Source organism: Crinia signifera, chromosome 7, assembly GCF_055691185.1.
Source record: "Crinia signifera chromosome 7, ASM5569118v1, whole genome shotgun sequence".
NCBI classification, from domain to species: domain Eukaryota; kingdom Metazoa; phylum Chordata; class Amphibia; order Anura; family Myobatrachidae; genus Crinia; species Crinia signifera.
Genome location: NC_139223.1, coordinates 50,522,565 through 50,541,315, shown reverse-complemented (window position 1 = coordinate 50,541,315; position 18,751 = coordinate 50,522,565). Strand labels below are relative to the sequence as shown.

The 18,751-nt window shown below is 45.6% G+C and overlaps 1 protein-coding gene across 4 annotated transcripts in view; it reads right to left on the bottom strand.

Moving 5' to 3' along the window:
• CASKIN1 (CASK interacting protein 1) overlaps positions 1 to 18,751 on the bottom strand; it is a 231,293-nt gene that overhangs the window by 61,529 nt on the left and 151,013 nt on the right. For all 4 annotated transcript variants that reach the window (XM_083153046.1, XM_083153047.1, XM_083153048.1 and 1 more), the window contains exons 3-7: positions 18,116 to 18,213; positions 12,698 to 12,843; positions 9,923 to 10,018; positions 8,905 to 9,035; positions 2,399 to 2,507 (exon numbers count right to left, since the gene is read on the bottom strand). In XM_083153046.1, coding sequence (XP_083009172.1) covers positions 2,399 to 2,507; positions 8,905 to 9,035; positions 9,923 to 10,018; positions 12,698 to 12,843; positions 18,116 to 18,213 — 580 coding nt within the window. The remainder of the gene's footprint in view (positions 1 to 2,398; positions 2,508 to 8,904; positions 9,036 to 9,922; positions 10,019 to 12,697; positions 12,844 to 18,115; positions 18,214 to 18,751) is intronic.

Below are 18,751 nucleotides of genomic sequence, written 5' to 3'. Positions count from 1 at the left end.
GTTATATTCATCTACGCTGCCTTGGGTTTGGTCATTTGAGATTAAATGAATCTGAGACCGATAATAACTTTACAAGAGCTTATTTGTAAAGGTAAGGTTGCAGGGCAAAGGAAGTCGGTCGCACACGACCATGCAATGTATGCTTCCGGACCCCCAAGTATCAAACACTTTTATTAGTTGTAATAGGGACGGAGGTGTGCTACCCCAGGACAGTAAGACATATCACAAGAAAAGAGAAAAAGAAGAAGAAGAATGTCCTGTTAAAGTGGGTGCACCTATTAATATTAAAATCTAACTTTTAATGAGTATTCATAAAATGCTGCGAAATGTTTTAAAAGAAATGAAGAAGGGACAAACAACAATGAAAGTGGGAAATTACGAATATTAAAATGAAGGTGGCAGGCAGATCGCTCTCTCAAATACACTTGGGTAGTAAGGATTGGTAAGTGTGTTGCACGTTATGGGCAGGTTTATGTTTTTCACATCAGTACTGAATAATATGTTTAATACTGGTAATGCCCACACATCAGGTACAAACAGTGTTGCTGCACACGGTAATAAAGTCAGGTACTTGGCTTGTAACCCGTTTACCCAGGAATCAGCTGGGATATGTATTGGGGTCAGCACTAGGTACCATATGACGTGGCTGGCAGTTATCCACTGCGGGCCCGCATGTGGAGATTATGCCTTAGCCTACACAGAGCCGGCTCCCTGTCGCTCACCGCTTGTGCTTGTAATTGCACCAGCGGTGTGTACGTCAGTCTCTGTATTAGTTTGGTATGGGGAACGGCACGTTCTATCACTGTCAGGATCTTCAGGCTGCTGCGGTATAGCGTTCACCGTAGTGCTCTGAGATCACAACTGACTGATTAAGACGTGTATATGCCGTCTCCCCTAGCAGCCCTTAGTGACCGGCCACCCGTCCTGTGTCTGTGCCTGTTAATGAAGCTCAATGGCTGGGCACAGCAAAGGTGGGAGATGCCAGTACCAGTACCTGAAGCAATCCACTACCCTTATAAGTGCTGTGGAATAACGTCAGGTGCGCACACACAAAATCGTAAATACATCCTAGTAAGAAAAATAATAAAGTGGGAGAGAGCTGTATCTGCCTGTATCAAGGCCTTGAAAAAGCTGATCTGCGAAGCGCGTGCCGGCTAGCGGTGCGCAGGCAGATACAGCTCTCTCTCACTTTATTATTTTTCTTACTAGGATGTATTTACGATTTTGTGTGTGTGCATCTGACGTTATCCCACAGCCCTTATAAGGGTAGTGGATTGCTTCAGGTACTGGTACTGGCATCTCCCACCTTTGCTGTGCCCAGCCATTGAGCTTCATTAACAGGCACAGACACAGGACGGGTGGCCGGTCACTAAGGGCTGCTAGGGGAGACGGCATATACATGTCTTAGTCAGTTGTGATCTCAGAGCACTGCGGTGAACGCTATACCGCAGCAGCCTGAAGATCCTTACAGTGATAGAACGTCCCGTTCACCATACCAAACTAATACAGAGACTGACGTGCACACCGCTGGTGCAATTACAAGCACAAGCGGTGAGCGACAGGGAGCCGGCTCTGTGTAGGCTAAGGCATAATCTCCACATGCGGGCCCGCAGTGGATGACTGCCAGCCACGTCATATGGTACCTAGTGCTGACCCAATACATATCCCAGCTGATTCCTGGGTAAACGGGTTACAAGCCAAGTACCTGACTTTATTACCGTGTGCAGCAACACTGTTTGTACCTGATGTGTGGGCATTACCAGTATTAAACATATTATTCAGTACTGATGTGAAAAACACAAAACTGCCCATAACGTGCAACACACTTACCAATCCTTACTACCCAAGTGTATTTGAGAGAGCAATCTGCCTGCCACCTTCATTTTAATATTCGTAATTTCACACTTTCATTGTTGTTTGTCCCTTCTTCATTTCTTTTAAAACATTTCGCAGCATTTTATGAATACTCATTAAAAGTTAGATTTGAATATTAATAGGTGCACCCACTTTAACAGGACATCATTCTTCTTCTTTTTCTCTTTTCTTGTAAAGGTAAGGTTGGTAACGTGATGTTCTGTATCTATATATGCGACCAAGGCAGTAGAGAGCCTGGTTGGGGCCTGGTACTTGTCAGGGGTGTGGCCTAATCGAGGGAGGTGTGGCCATTCACCCTTAGAATAAAATACATAAAACATAACTCTTTAAGCACCTCCCAGGGCACATTGCAGCCAATCACACAGTAGCATGTGCTGGGTTGAAAAGAGCTGCTACAGCCGATGTTGCCAGGAGGTAACATGGGCCAAGGTAATTAGTACCCCCTCCCCCACTTTCTCTGCGCCCTTGTATGTGACCTGCTAACAGATGTTATCACTAATATGAAAGATATAAGGAAACTTACATCCAGAAGAAGTCTCACCACCTCCGTTTTCCCGCACAGGGCCGCTTCATGCAGAGCTGTACCAGATTTGGTTTGCCGATTGATGTCGATGCCAGCTTGCAATAGAAGCCTGACCAGGAGAGACAGAATGACAGATCTATTTGTAAAACCACAATGAATTCCAGCAGCGAGGCTTTTATGGAAGTCCAGCAGGAATAAAATAGCTGAACACGCAGACTGACAGCCTGTCCAATACACAGTGCAAGAAACTCAGAGGCTCAATATGCTGGCGGGAGGTCTAACAAACAAGTTATACCAACAAGTCTGAGCCGGCCGATTTACCTTTTATAAGCTAGGTCAGTGTATTGTCCTGAAACAGGGGCAATATTGGACCGTTCCAGGGTTCTGTCACCTTGTTTTTGCAGTTATTCTCAATACAATATAAGTGTATGGTCCTGTGGCAGCACCAATGACAGAAGCAGTGTGCTAGGGTCAGAAAAGACACATCGCCCTAGAGGTTATATAAGAACTAATGTCCGCAGCTCCTCTGCTAGATGCACCCAGTCCTAAAAGCTGGCACGTAGCGCATTCGGCCTATACGTACATTAGCGATGATAATGTTGTGTGCCGTAGGGTTAGAAACATACCATTGATATTGGTCTTCTGTGCCGGAGGATATATTTGCTGTGGCTCTTTGGCAAGTGGCCAACGCAGATCTATGGACCTAATTCTGGTTGATTATGCAGTCCACAAGCCGCCGCCCTGCAAATGCCGATATGCACCCCCCCCCCCCCCTCGCATGCCACGTTTGTTCGCAGGGGCTGCGAATGGATGTATTACATTAATATCCATTCGCAGGCTGAGGTGAAACACCTGCATCATTCGATGGTCGCCAAACATCGAGTGATGTGGAAGGCACAGGCACACCTAAGGTTACTCTGAGGTAACCTTAGATGTGCGTGGGCATTTGCAAGGAAGTGGGCGGGCAGCTGACATCCAGTGATGTCAGCTGCCGGCCCCCGGGGCCCACGTCACGGCCCAATCACCATGGGAACACCCAGCGTTCCCATGGTCGCTACTATCTGCCCCCACCAGCAATGTTGGGTGCGTGCACCCAGCGAACAGTTTGTCCGTCATGGTTGCGCACCCCCGGGACATTCACAGGAATCCGGCTGTGCATACGCCAAACAGTGGTCCCCGGTGCGAACGGAACAGAATAACCCCCAATATGTGTATCACACTAATGGGGCTTACACACACAGCGATTTCTGCTGTGTGCTGAGCGATCTGTGCTGACCGATCTGTGCTGAGCGATCTGAGCTCCCATCGCCTCCTTTGTAGGCCCCATAAGTATTGTCCTATCCTTCTTATTCGTGATGGTTCCTAATGACAATTTGTGTGATATTGCGCCTCCCTTTTAGAACGTGAGCTCTCACAAGCAGGGCCCTCTCTCCCCGTGTGCGTTTTCCTCTCTTAGAAAATGTGTTTTTTTACTACTTACTTCTTTCAGTAGCACCTAACCCTAGGTCTCTGCCACACTAATAATTATGTCATGATTAATAATTATTAATTATATTGTGTCCTGTCCTCTGATACAACAACCTTTATTTACCATGTACTTGTCCCAAATTGCCTTGTACTGTAAGTCGTTTTCTTATTTTTGCTCATTTATCTATTGTTATGCCCTGCAGAACCCTTGCGGTGCCATACAAATAAATAAATAAATAAATAAATGATGATGATGATGATGATGATGATAATAATATTGGAAGGATCACCGCTGATCCCCGTTTCGGCACCTTCTTCTGACGCGTCTTTTTGCTTGATCTAACGTATATATTAATAGATTCAAAACATGTCAGTAAGAGAAGTCATTAACTATAGTGTAAGGTGCCGCTAATGTAGACACGCCACACTTTGATGATCACAAAGATGCTGACAGCATTAACAACTGAAAGTGTTCAATTACCCAAATCTCCAGAGATAATGCAAGGTTGGCTTACATTTGGAGCAAGATAAAATACAGATGTAGGAGATGGGGGAGGTGATTATGGTAACGGGCCAGTTAGTTTGCAATTATCACCCCAGTTGGCATCTACATGACTGACATCCTCCCCCGGTCCTCCAGCACACAGCGCTTATTCTCCTGTGCAGAGCATTATGCGGCTGACACTTTTTGCACTGTCTGGCTGGTTGTGCAGCTGAAAGAACACTAAAAAGTTCTCATAAGCTGTCAAAATGCTTCCCAGCCCACTAGATGGGGCCTGCCTAGTCACAGTATTGTGTGCAATGAATGGAGGATGCGCCGTAACCGTCAAGGCCATGATCATGACCAAAGAAGAAGAGATCCCAGAACCCAGGTCAAATAAAATCTTACATTTTGTTCTGAATTACCTCGGAACTTAACTAAGCTGATTATATTCTAGACCTTTGAAGATAAAAAAAGCTATATTTTGGGCTATTTGGGTTTATTTTAAAACTCGTAAAGGTTTAAAAAGAACGTAGTGTGTACTTTTACCGCTCACATTTCTATAGCAGTTCATATTGAGTGTTGCAAAAAATATCCACAGAATGAACAGATGTGTCATCCTAAACCTAGCCTCATAATACCATGTGGCACAAGACACTACAGCTTTCAGAGGGTTGGGAGTGGGGTCGAGAGGGGGATTTGACAGTGGCGTAACTACAATTTGGGCACCCTCCCACACCTAAAATTTGTGCGCCCTAACCTCCTCACCACTGCCGCCCGGCCTATTGCTGCCCGCCAGGACCAGCAGATTCTCTTGTCTCGGCGCTCCTCCTGTTGGAATGTCACTTTAAAAATGGCCACTGTCTTACAGCAGACCGTTATTTAGGATGCAAGAGGAGGTCGCTTCTTCCTCTAGCATCCTTAATAACCGTCTGCTGTGAGGCATCGGCCATTTTGCAAGTGACATTCTAACAGGAGGAGTGCCGGGACTGCAAACAAGAAGCTCTGCTGGTCTCAGCAGGCTGGCAGCGACAGATTTGGCGGTGGTGGCGGCCCCATTAACCCCAGCAATAGCTTTTGCAGACCCCTCATTGCCCAAACTTAGCTAGTACCTCCAAGCCACCGCGGGGTCTGCGGAGCTATTGTTACGCCATGGAGATATGATGAACAATCTCAAATATTGGGGAGATTCCGGGATAAAAGTTTTGGGTTATTTCCGTCCCCACAAGGGGAACAAGGGAACTATTGAATACCACACAAGAAAAGGGGGACAACTAATATTTATTTACAGTTTCTTATATAGCGCAGCATATTCCGTTGTGCTTTACAATTGGAAACAACAGTAATAAAACAAGCTGGGTGATTACGGACAGACATAGTGGTAGGAGGGTCCTGCTCGCAAGCTTACACAGGGACACTTGGGTATAAGGACAAAAATAACATGATCAGATAAAGATTAGTGATGTCCAAGTATATTGTACTTTACAAGGCAAGGGGCTGATGCTGAGGCAGGTGCATCTGTAGCTGCTCCATCACCTGGCTGTGGCAGCTGGCTTACCACCTTATGCCAGTAAATGCCTGTGTATGCCAAGTATCAGCGCTCACTTACCGCCAATAAATGCCCAATGCACAGAAACATGTGCCTATGCATGGTGTGGCGCATTCGCAGCCATCGATCGATTTGTACAGCACACGTGCAATTTATATATGTCCGTAATTTCCATTTCCATCTGACAGGCCTCAGATATTTGTTGGTATAGTATAATACCAGTGACGTGGTTCAGCAGTGCAGATACTGATGGGTACAAGAAATGCAGATTGCAATCACACTGCTGCGAGGTGTGACGGACTGGGCCAGGTGTTAATTCCCAGGTGACTATAGAGACTGACAGAGCATAAATAGGACAAGAGAACAAGCTGTTAGGCCGATGGTATATGCCAACAAGGTGGCTGTGTAACCAGTTGTCCCCGCCACTTGTTCCTATTACTCTAGCAGCAGTTGGTATATGAGCCTTGCATATCTATACTGTGCGCTCACACTACACTCCCATCCATTATTCACGACTTCTCACTCTAACAACGATCCTTATCTCCTATCACACACAGCAATAGGGTAATACTATCTGCCCACTAATTCTGCATGTGTATATCCTAGACGCTGTAAAGTGATATTTTATAAAATATCTTCCTTAAGAAAATATCGTCATACAAGAAACAAAACAATAAAAACTTTATTCTCCAAAAAGACAAACAAGCACATCTACCACCCATGAGAAAACACATAAATAGTAAAGATATACAGAGCTATCACAGTATACAATTAAAGTAAGACAGTCAATCAGGTCTAAATGACCCCTAAGACACGGTGCCGCCATATTACAGCCCTGAAAGGGCTGGGTTGTTCATTTACTAGCATGTTTATCTTCTTGTATGTGACTGCCACCAGGCTGTGTGACCATAGAGTCACTTGGGGAGTCGATGTTCCTCACTTCTGCATCGATGCTGCATATGTGTACACAGTTGCTGAGGACTTTGGGCGGGATGTATTAATATACATGTATTAACATATGCGTCTAGCATCGGGTTGCGGTGACGGAGACCCCCGCAATACCTGTTATGTGGTCTGCGGGGGTCTCCGTCACATACCGATATGGCGTCACATACCGATATGGCGATACCCTACAATGCGTTGACGGGGCGGCAGGGTTTTAATACATAGGGAAATGCGGTAAAACAGGTGTTTTACCGCATTTTACCAATAGTACATCCCGCCCTTTGTGATGGCTCCAGTGGGTATCTACTGTATATTCGGTACTTCCTCATCTTTGCGGCCACTGATATGCCAATTACCTTAGCCGCTACTTAAGGATTTTTGGCGAGGGAACCGTTACAAATCTGCTCTAGAGGAATTTTTTTGAGGTAAAAGATGTTTACTATATTTAATTTACCACAGACTGAGGAGGATGCCACCCTCCTGTGTCCACGCCACCATCTATTACCTTGAGTAAAGTTATGGCGAGCGGACGATGATGCTTAGCAGCACCATTGTCCCCTCGCGGTTCGCTTCGCTCGCGACACTTGGTGGCTTGCTCCACTGCATTTCGCTTGCCACAACTTTACTAAAGGTAATAGATGGTGACGTGGACACAAGAGGGTGGCGTGGACCCAGGGTGGTGGGTACAGTACATAAGTTCAGTAGGTTAAGCGGTGGCCGCAAATATGAGGAAGTACCGTATATTCTTTTCATGGCGGCTGCTTCACTTGCGATGGTTAGCAAGTCTGCAGTCTGAAAAATGGCAACTGGGTAGGCAAGTGTATACAAATTGTAATCAGGCCCAATGTGCAGAGCATGCAGAGGAATCTCTAGAAGGGGTGGCGGTGGTGCAGCTATATATATATGTTGTAGAAAAATACGGCCCAATATTGTGGTTTCCAAGCGGCGATAACTCACGCTAATAACATGGAACCTGTTTGTGGTTCTATATTTGCAGCATAGTTTTCCTGACCTCTAACTACAGTCTTAGCTCTGTCTTTGGTAGTTTTCATTCTATTATTAAATTTACGATCTAAGAAAACATTGTGAAAGGTTCATTGTGTGTTTAGCTTCAGTGTGATAGTTTTTCTGCAATAAATCTGGTTGTATTTCCCGCTTTTTTTACAGCTTCGCAAACATGCTGCACGGATTTTGTCAGCCTCAATATATCACCGTTACTGGGTGTTTATAGCGGCAATATGGAAACTTATATTATTTCTAAAAAGACGAGTGTGCGGACAGCAGTATACAAGAGGGACAACTGGATATAATGACAATGTTCTCTGATTTTATCATAAAAAGATATGTCGCATTCCTGCTGATACTTAGGACATAAGACTGACAACTGTGGCTTTCACAAGAGCCACTGTTCAATGATGTCATATGACAGTAACACATAGGATGTGGAGAGAGTAACCAATTGGATGGTGATTGGTCAGATCAGTCAGGTGGCTCATGACATTACATTGGTAGCTATTAAGGTGTTCATGATTCTTACAAATGAGCTAAAAATCGCTCAGCTATGTAAATTAGCATTGTGTGAAAATTAGGCCCAATAGGTTGTCCGCATCATTCCCTGCCACACTGGAGTTTACTTTCAATCTACCACTTCAACAGCGGTGGAACGCCAACAACAGGCACTCTAAAGCATCCATAAATCGAACATTTTAATTTGCTGTCCCACTGGGGCTACCATAACTGCGGCTTATCTGCGCACATAACCGGCATAACACCAGACTGAATTGCCTGCATAATTTCCAAACATACAAGCAATAATGGGTGTATGAGGCAGGTATTTTATAATGCTTATATCTATCAGAATACGCTATGGAGTGGGCTGAGAATATGTACCAATCTCCTATCTTTATTTTTCAAAAACAGCCTGCAAAATGGCAGTTAGGAGCTGATTGGCTGGTACTTTAAAACTCTCCACGGCTTAATCCCTCATAATTATATTTTGTCTCTAGCCATGAACAATTATGGAATGCTGTATAGAGCTTGTCATTAGCTGACAGCAGTTCTTACCTAATGATGTCGATGTGACCATTCTTGGCTGCCAGGTGGAGGGGGCTGGTTCCGTTTGGGTCCGTACTGTCTCCAGGCTTTGGTTCTAACAATGCCGCACACATGTTGCTGTTTAACAACAGCTGAACAACCTGCGAATGAAAGAGAGAGGTTGATCCCTGCTGTTATTAATAAATAATTCACAGGCAATGGACAAAGTGTCTTGGCATCGGTGGCAGATATCCCGCTGCCTTCCCCACTCTTATCCACTACGGTCGGTGCTTATTACACATGACACAATCCCACCTATGCTACCGATGGATAGTGAGGAACATTTTATTTTCATGTCCATTCTGATGACCAGTATTTAGTTTAACGAGTCATGAAAGAATCTGCATTGCTGGCTGGGGGTTAAAGGAAGACACTGTAGGGGAAATTTACTAAGAAAGATGTTCTATGGAAGATGGGATGTTGTTATGGGCTATGAGTCTATTGATTCAGCCCTAGGACAATCTACAAGCAGTAAAGCACTAGGGGGACTACAAAACATTGGTCACGAATCATGGCCATTGTCATGTATCAATGCTAAGTGCGGCATTCTTTGAATGTCTCCCAGTGCTAGGGATTCCATCGTTCATTGATGATTTGAAGCCGTTGATGGCTTATGGTCGATTTAGAATAGTTTTACCATCGATGGTTTCCCTTTATCGATGTCAAACATAAACAAATAGTATTTTTTCTTTTTCACCTCACATAGCTCCGCCCCTGAGACCCATGAAGCCCCACCCCATGTCTTCATTGGCCAACAGGTCAATCATTCAAAGAAAATGGATGACCATCAATAGGTAAAAGCATTGATGGTCATCCATTGCATAGTATGCCACTATCGATAGCCAGTTTCACTATTCCCATCGATGGCAATAGCAACAATGGCCAATCCGAGAGCTCCATCAGCTCTACAGTATGTTCCATAGTCCATAAATTCCACTTGTAGCCAGAGAAAGTGATAAATACACGGCATATTTATACAGTAACTTACCCCAACTCTTCCAAACTCACAAGCCAAGTCCAAGGGGGTCTTTCCAGAAATATCCATGATACAGGGGTTAGACTGGTGCTGAAGTAACATCTCTGACTATGAGGATGAAGAGAAGTGAGAATACATATTAGGGGTGGGATAAGATATGAGCAGGCCATGCTCCCAGCATGCAGTGTAACCTTTTGCGTAGAAATTATTGCGTGTGTTTTGTAAGCACAAATGCACCAATATTTTCTATGCATTCCTTGTTTTAACAGTGGAATATGTTTGTTAGGGAGTTATATACAGTGTGTTCAAATATTAGTATTCATGAATATTTCATAATGCATAGATTATTGACATGCACTATTGTTTTGCCACCTCACATCGCGGAATATGTGGACGTTTTTATACACAATCCACAGCGCAGTTGGGCCTACTACGCCAACAGGAAGCCGCTGTACAGTACCGTACAAATGAGATGGCAATGTAGCAGGGGGCGTTTGGATGAAATTTACGCTTCCTGCATGCATCTGTGAGGTCACAGTGCTGCGTCTCAGGATGGCTACAGCCCTCGGACTATCTGCGTCAGCTGAAGCTTACTCAAGACTGCCCGCGGTAACCGCTCAGCTGGGTCCATGTAGTCTGCATCCAACGATGCAAACTGTGGCCTACAAAATGAGGTGAAGCCATCTTTTTGCAAAATGGACCCAGTTGCTGTCCCCACTCTACACTCCAAATGTAGCAGCATGTCACTCACGCTGTGGCTAAGGTAGAAGGGGGCTGCAGAACCCAGTCAGTGCCCAGACCCCAAACCACCAAAGCTGCATACAAATCCGAATCAGGCCCAAAGTCATAAGCGTGTGTAATACCAATTTTCAAACACTACACTTTGCGGCAAATAGACATTGCAGTAGATGCTTATTTATATACTGTATATTGATATATTTCTCTATTCACTGTAGTTGCTGGATAGAAAAAATAAATTCAAAATATACTTGAGGTAGATAGCCCTATTAAATATACCTTTGATTGTTGTTTTTCAATTTGTTCTGAATTTTTTTATTCCGATAACGCTAAATTAATTTTAAACAAACTTTAAAAACCACACATGGCTGAGGCACATTTGTGCTTTTGTAGTTTACAAACACTAATTATTAGCCCCCAGGGGCGGATTTAGGGATGAGGGCGCCCCTAAGCACAACAATAATGTTCAACCCCCCCCCCCCTAATTGTATTATTTTTATTGATTACTTATAAGCCCTCATTTGATAATAGCCAATATAATGGATTTATAAGAAAAGCCACTAACTGTGACATTCTTTTATTATGAATACATATTTACTAAGTAGGACAGGTTACAGGGGCAGTATCTGCATGTCCTATCCTTTTACACTCTATTTAAGATGGAATATGGTACAGTACAGTGGATATTTTGCAGTTATTGGTACATTTTGGGCTGACAGTACTATCACACCCCAAACATGTGCCGCACCTAGGCACGTACCTCACGTGCCTTATGGGAAATTCGGCTCTGTTAGCCCTATAGTTTGTATAGTTTGTCACTGTATTCTATTTAGCGCAGAACGAAATGTTTTGTAGATTATCCTGACGTCATTTGTTTGCACAGAGAATTTTTTTGCTATAAACTAAGATCTGTTATAACAGAAAGCATTAGACTTTTGTTTATCGTACACTCTGCAGGCGATGTTATCACAAAGGAACGAAGCAACTTCATTCATCACTTAAGACAAAAGCACTTAGGCTGCCTCATCTGAACTCTGCTAAGAAAAGCAAAAAAGTGTCTTCTTAATTTAATGTTGTCTGAGCCTCCAGATTCACTGCACTCACCGGCAAGAACACTAGAGACTAGAGATTCATACTAGAGCACTACACTCGCAGACAATGAGTCTGTGCCTGATTCATACAAGAGAATTACACTCTCAGGCAATAACATTGGGCCTGATTCATACAAGAGAATTACACTTTCAGGCAAAAACATTGGGCCTGATTCATTCTAGAGCACTACACTCACAGGCAATGAGTCTGCGCCTGATTCATCCAGGAGAATTTCACTCTCAGGCAATAACACTGGGCCTGATTCATACTAGACAACAACACTCACAGGCAATAACACTGGCCTGATTACTACTAGAGCACAACATTCACAGGCAATGAGTCTGCACCTGATTCATACTAGAGAATAACACTGACATGCAATAACACTGGGCCTGATTACTACTAGGGATTACACTGACAGGCAATAACACTGGGCCTGATTACTACTAGGGATTACACTGACAGGCAATAACACTGGCCTGATTACTTCTAGGGATTACATTGATAGGCAATAACACTGGGCCTGATTACTACTAGGGATTACATTGATAGGCAATAACACTGGGCCTGATTACTACTAGACATTACACTGATAGGCAATAACACTGGACTGATTCCTGTTGGGTATCACACTCTCAGGCAAAGACAGCAATGTGCTAATAGTAGGGTTACCACCTAGTCCCTTTAATTCCGGACACATATTAATTACACAGGTTCTGTGGCTGGCTGACTTCAAGACTCCACTTCACCTGATTTTAAACTGCCACAGAACCTGTGTAATTAACATGAGTCCGGAATTAAAGGGACTAGGTGGTAACCCTAGCTAATAGCCATGTGCAGCCCACTGTAAGGTCAGCCCCCCGGTCTTCCAGTTTAGCTGTCAGATTTCATTGTAAGCTGCTAGTGACCTGCAGGTAAGTGTTGCTATAGCTGAGTACATGATGGCTTCACACTTACCACATCATAATGTCCATGTTGAGCCGCCTGGTGCAGTGGGATCTGCCCCTCGTCTGACTGGATATTCACCGCAGAGCCCGACATCAGAAGCAGCTTCATGGGTTCCTTCTTGCCCTGCCAGGCCGCGTAATGGAGCGGACGCATTCCTATGTAACAGTCAACAACATCCAAGCTAAAGTCTGGTTGTGCATTGCAGTCTCTAATAATCATCAAGTAACGTGGGACCGGTATGTACTCAACAGGGGTAATTTAAGGTCTAACGCCCCCGACACACAGGGCGACAGAGCCTCCGTGCTGAGTGAGGTGCTTAAGCACAGATCTCTTAGCTCACATCACTGACACACATGGTATTCACCAGCAATGTGTGCTGAGTGATATGTGCAGACCAATGTTCTCTGCTGACGATATGACTATATAGATTAGGGCAGGCCCGCTATCAGGAATTTTGGGGCCCGGGACTCATTTCCAGTCTGGGCCCCGGGCACCCCCTCCTCACTTGACTTACCATAACCCGGCTGCTGCTCCCCCATCTCCTCTTCCGCTGAGCTGCTGCCCGGATTGCAGGCTTCTTCAACTCAGAATGCCGGCAGCCAATTGAAATGCAGCACCGGCTGGTGAAACAATCAGAGCTCACGTACCGGCAGCCAGTCTGATTGGCTGCCAGTATGCAAGCTCTAATTGGCTCAAAAAACGGTGAAGCATTTTAATTGGCCACAGAAATCATGGGTTTAATAAGCCTGCTTTCCGGGACCTGCTTTGTTCAGCGCAGCGGAGGGAGTCTGGGGTTTGTGGTGGGCAAAATGAGCTATCCTGGCCCTTCCAAAGGCAGGGGCCTGGGACAGCTGTACCCGCAGCACCCCCCTATTGGCGGCCCTGGATATGGGGCCTACACACAGGGCAATTTTAGCCCTATTTCTAAGCAATCTGACTAGAACGCTTAGAAATTAAGCACGGACGACGGCGATGCGCGGTCCCAAGTAAAATCGCCCCAGGTGAACGCTGCAGTAGGTACATCAGATGGGAGCCTAAGGAATATGACAATTGTATAATTGTATTTCCGCCATACACAGCAATCAGCCCTTAAAAAAAAGAAAGTAGTCATTTAAATATACAGTACAGGGTTTCCCCAGATCCAGATTTCAACATGGAGCGTGCAACACGAGTAGAGTCCCTGCATGAAACTACTTGCAGAAACAGAATCATTTTACGGTCCAGGAGTAAATATAAAATCATTTTATGGCTGTTCTTGGTGTATAATAAAGTACTGCACATCAATATATGCCTGCCTAGTAGCAATAATAAGTGCAATTAATTAACTGATTTATTATATTAAATACAGATTACCACAGTATTAAGATCAGTGATAATGTATTATGAGAGGAACCATGATATCTGGGTGAATTGTGCTACTTAACTTAATACATTCTGTGGCCAAAAGGAAAATGTTATCTTATCCCAGAAGCTGACAATTATTATGGTCTGCTGAATGACTGTACGCTTCTCACTACCATCTTATTGTTTAAATCCTCTTTAATTCAATGTTCCCACTCCCCTCCCACCAATAACTGGTTATAAACTGCCATTATCAACAATGAATAATTACTGTATCTTCACCTATAAATAATACCTTTGTTTTCTCAAAAGAAAAATGCAGACTTCCCTTAGTCAGACATTGCCCCAGCAACAGCGATGTGCCTGACCTCATTGGCCGAGGATTCCTGTGCTATTTAGTTACCCAACACGATGACCCATTTGATTATGGTGGTTATCGCTGAACAACAAGATGTAAATGCAGTAAGTGAAATCCAGCTCTGCGTTCCGTCTGTCTACGTCTATGCCAGTAATGGATCTGTTATTTTTTTTCTATCTGTTGCACTATAAGTACCAGCATGCACTGCCAGTATAAATGAACTACTACTAAATGAACAAAAAAACCCACTGAATTTGACAGCAAACCGTTTCAATTTCACCAGTGTCCTCGCTGCATAGTAAATGTGACTGATTTTTATGGTGGAGAAGGAAGGGTCTTATGTCTCCCCTTTATGCTTTCATTTTGGAATTTACTATACTGACAGGAAATCTTTCCCTAGTAGACTGAATTATCTGCATACAGTATTTGGATATGTGAATAATAGGTCAGTAAATAGCGCTGTCGCCTCATTTGCCGAGGATGAGAATCAAGCTCACATTCTGCATAATCCTTACATAGATAATCTATAGTTGTATTGATAAGAGAAACAATGCACAAATGATTAGCAAATGTATTCTGCAGATCCTAGCTGGGCTACTTTTAAAGACACATTTTCAGGAGAGGATAGCTGGCTGAAGCACTTTGAGCACTTTGCTGGCTTTTTTCATGAAGCACAGGGTTAAAATCAGCAATTGTCAAAATCGATAGAGGTGTCGTGACAGTCATAACTGCTGACAGGTCATACATTGCCCCTGCTATCGGCATGCTATCTTGTAGAAAGCAGCACCAAAAAGGACAGGGGCACATAGCACCCCTGTCACTTGCTATGCTTTTCCTTCTTCAATCGGGTGTGGTATAGGTGTCCGACAGTCGGGGTCAGTCATTATTCCGACGTCGGGATCCCGACTGGCCGGAACCAGACAGCATGGTGAGTGCAACTAAGCCCCTTGCGCGCTTGCCACGCTGCGCTTGCCACGCTGCGCTCGCCACGCTGTGCTCGCCACGCTGTGCTTGCCACGCTGCGGGCACGGTGGCTCGCTATGACCTTGCCCATTTCGACCTAATGCTTGTGTCGACCTACTGCAGGGCCGAAACTAGGTGTTTTGGCACCCGGGTCGGCAGTCACTTGGTCCCCCCCCCCTACAAAAAACAAACAAAAACAAAACACCAAATTACTGCCTTGGGGACAGGCAGCGTGGGTCTGGGGACTGGAGAAGGTTAACTCCGGCTCCTAGCGCTGCCGGGCGGGAAGCAGATTTTGAAAAGACTTGCCGGACGCTGATTGGCTGAGTTCAACCAATCAGCGTCCGGCAAGTCTTTTCAATATCATCAGCGCTTCCCGCCGCCAGGCAAATAGCGAGCGGCTGTGTATGTGAAAGCTGCCGCTACACCAGTCCCTGGACCCCCGCTGCCAACATACCTGTGTGCAGCCAGCAGGGGTAGGCAGCGTCCATGGGTCCAGGGACTGGTGTAGCGGCAGCCTTCTCTCACTCCATCTCCTAGCGCTATCTGCCTGGCGGCGGGAAGCGCTGATGACTTTGAAAAGACTTGCCGGATGCTGATTGGCTGAATTCAGCCAATCAGGGTCCGGCAAGTCTTTTCAAAACCTGCTTCCCGCCCACGGCCCGGCAGCGCTAGTAGGAGCCGGAGTTAACCCACCAGTCCCCGGACCCCCGCTGCCCGTCCCCGGGCCCCTGTAGGAGCCAGCGTTAACCCACCAGTCCCTGGACCCCCGCTGCCCATCCCCGGGACCTCACACTAGCGCCCCCACCCTCCAGTGCCCGGTGCACGTGACCCCCTAGCCCCCCCCCCCCCTAGTTACGGCCCTGCCTACTGACCTGCCGACCTAAACCCATGTCGACCTAGACACATGTTGACCTTAGCCCATGTCGACCTAGTGCTTGTTGACCTAGTTGCTGTAGACAATATGATCCACATCCCATAGCAGAACCTCCACATACATGTCCCACATCATTACACAACTTCTATATACAGGTTGCATATTGATACACTTCTACATACATGTCCCATATGATTACAGAACCTACACATACATGTCCCACACCATAGCAGAACCTGCACATACATGTCCCATATCATTACAGAACCCACACATACACCCATATCATTACAGAACCTACACATACATGTCCCATATCATTCCATCCATTTTTCTGATTTCTTAGGGAAAACAACCTGAAAAATGACATGCCTTTACTAGCCACATTTTACTGTTTAAAAACCTCCAGATACAGAGGGTGTCGGTGACATTCCGACATCGGAATCCCACATGTTAAATGCCGACAGTCAGGATCCCACGCTACAAGGGCTATTCTCCCTCAGGGATGTCCACAATCCCCAAAGAGGGAGAATAGAACCTGTGGCGAGCACATCAAGCCTCTGAGCTTCGAAGCGCTTGCCTCTCTGTCAGAGTACTGGTAGTCAGGATTCCAATATCGATGTACTGACACTAGCACTGTGATGCACTACTTGAGACCCACATTAACCTACAGTAACCTGGATTTCTAATTGAGCAGCAAAGTCTCCTGGGCCCTGGCCACAGTTCTTAACTGAATTAAGCATAGTTGCAGACTTCTATGCTGCCCTCTCCGGGAGAGGGCAGCCAGCTCACTAGGGATGGTTATCGATCATCGATGATTCGAAATCATCAATGGTTCATGGCCGATGTCGAATAATATTGCCATCGATGGGGGAGAACCTGATGGTTTCCCTCCATCAATGTTTTTTTTTCTACAAAGTGTCGGGACACGGAGCATAGCTCCGCCCCGACACCCGTGAAGCCCCGCCCCCGTGTTTTGATTGGCCCACAGGCCAATCAATAAAAAACAATGGATGTCTATCGATATGTAAAAATATTGATGGTCATCCATTACATAGTTTAGCACTATCGATGGCCAATTGCAGAATTGCCATCGATGGCAACCATCGATGGCAATGGCAACGATAGCCATCCCTACAGCTCACTGAAGCAGGGGGGCGGAGCCATCGCCGGGAGGGGAAAGGGGCGGTTCAGCGGGGAGCCACGGATGTGCTGCTCTATCGAGGGGCGTGTCTAGAGCAAACGTGTCATTTAGCCCCACCACCGCCGTGCAATGCCGGTATTTCAGGCATTGCACTGCGGGGGGGGTGGGGCTAAAATTATGCGATCCCGTCGTTTGACCCCCCCCCCCCCCCACACACACACACACACACACCAGGTGGGGTTCACAGGTGATTGAGGGAAATGCAGGAGGGTTGTCCCCCTTCTGGGAGGGTAGGTAACCCTGGAATTAAGTAATTTATTGGACCGCTTGCTGCTAATTGAATCTCCCTCTAAAAGATCCATGGGTGTTAGCAATGGTTTCACCTGTAATTCTATGAGAAGAACATGCCCTGTTAGCAGTCCTCTAGGACAGGAATGGCCAGACGCTGGTGCATAGTGCTGTGTAGAGAACTAGCACTGGAGCCTCTGCAATTCCACAGCAGCTGCAGGGCTACAGATTGCCAGCAATGCCAGGGCCTGATGTCGGGTAGTCATGCATAAATCTTCTGTACCAGGCTGGAATGCCCCCGTGTACACCCCGCTCTCACCCCTGACATTGCTGGGCAGATATTCAGGTTTCATGGTCAGTGCACATTGAGCCTTCCTGTGCTCTGGACCGATAACATTCATATCTCACTCTGTACTAGGACGACAGTGTGTCCCGGCTGCCGGCTTTTCCTCTCACCTTTATTATCTTTGATGTCCACAGCAGCCTGAGCCTCCAGCAGCAGCGAGATGAGCTCAGTGTTCCCGATGAGGGCAGCATGGTGCAGGGCCGAAAAGCTGCAAGAGACAATATTCCCGGAGTTAATGACAATCGCTATACACGGCTGTACAGAAACACTTGTCACCAAAGCTCTATTATTTGCTGATAAGCAATAAACAAAAAAAAAACCCTGCCGCCCTGTCCTTACGCACTCTCTATAGCCACACTATTTATCATATAGAGCAGTGATGGGGATATTTTGGCACTCCAGCTATTGAACTACACATCCCAGCATGCACTGCTACAGTTTTAGCATGGCCAAATAACAAAACTGAAGCAGGGCATGCTGGGATGTGTAATTCAATAACAGCTGGAGTGCCAACTGTTCCCCATCACTGATATAGAGTATTACACTTGTTTATGCAGATTCTGCTTTTCTCTTATACCGCTTTCACACCGCAACTATAACCTGGGTTATATGAAGGGTTAAACCCGGGCTGCCCTGTGTATAATGAGCGACCCGTGTTTAGAGTGATCTGAAAGTGATATAATATACTGTACATTGTAGACCAGCCACCAATTGTCAGATGCCCTGCTCCATGTACTTCTTTTATT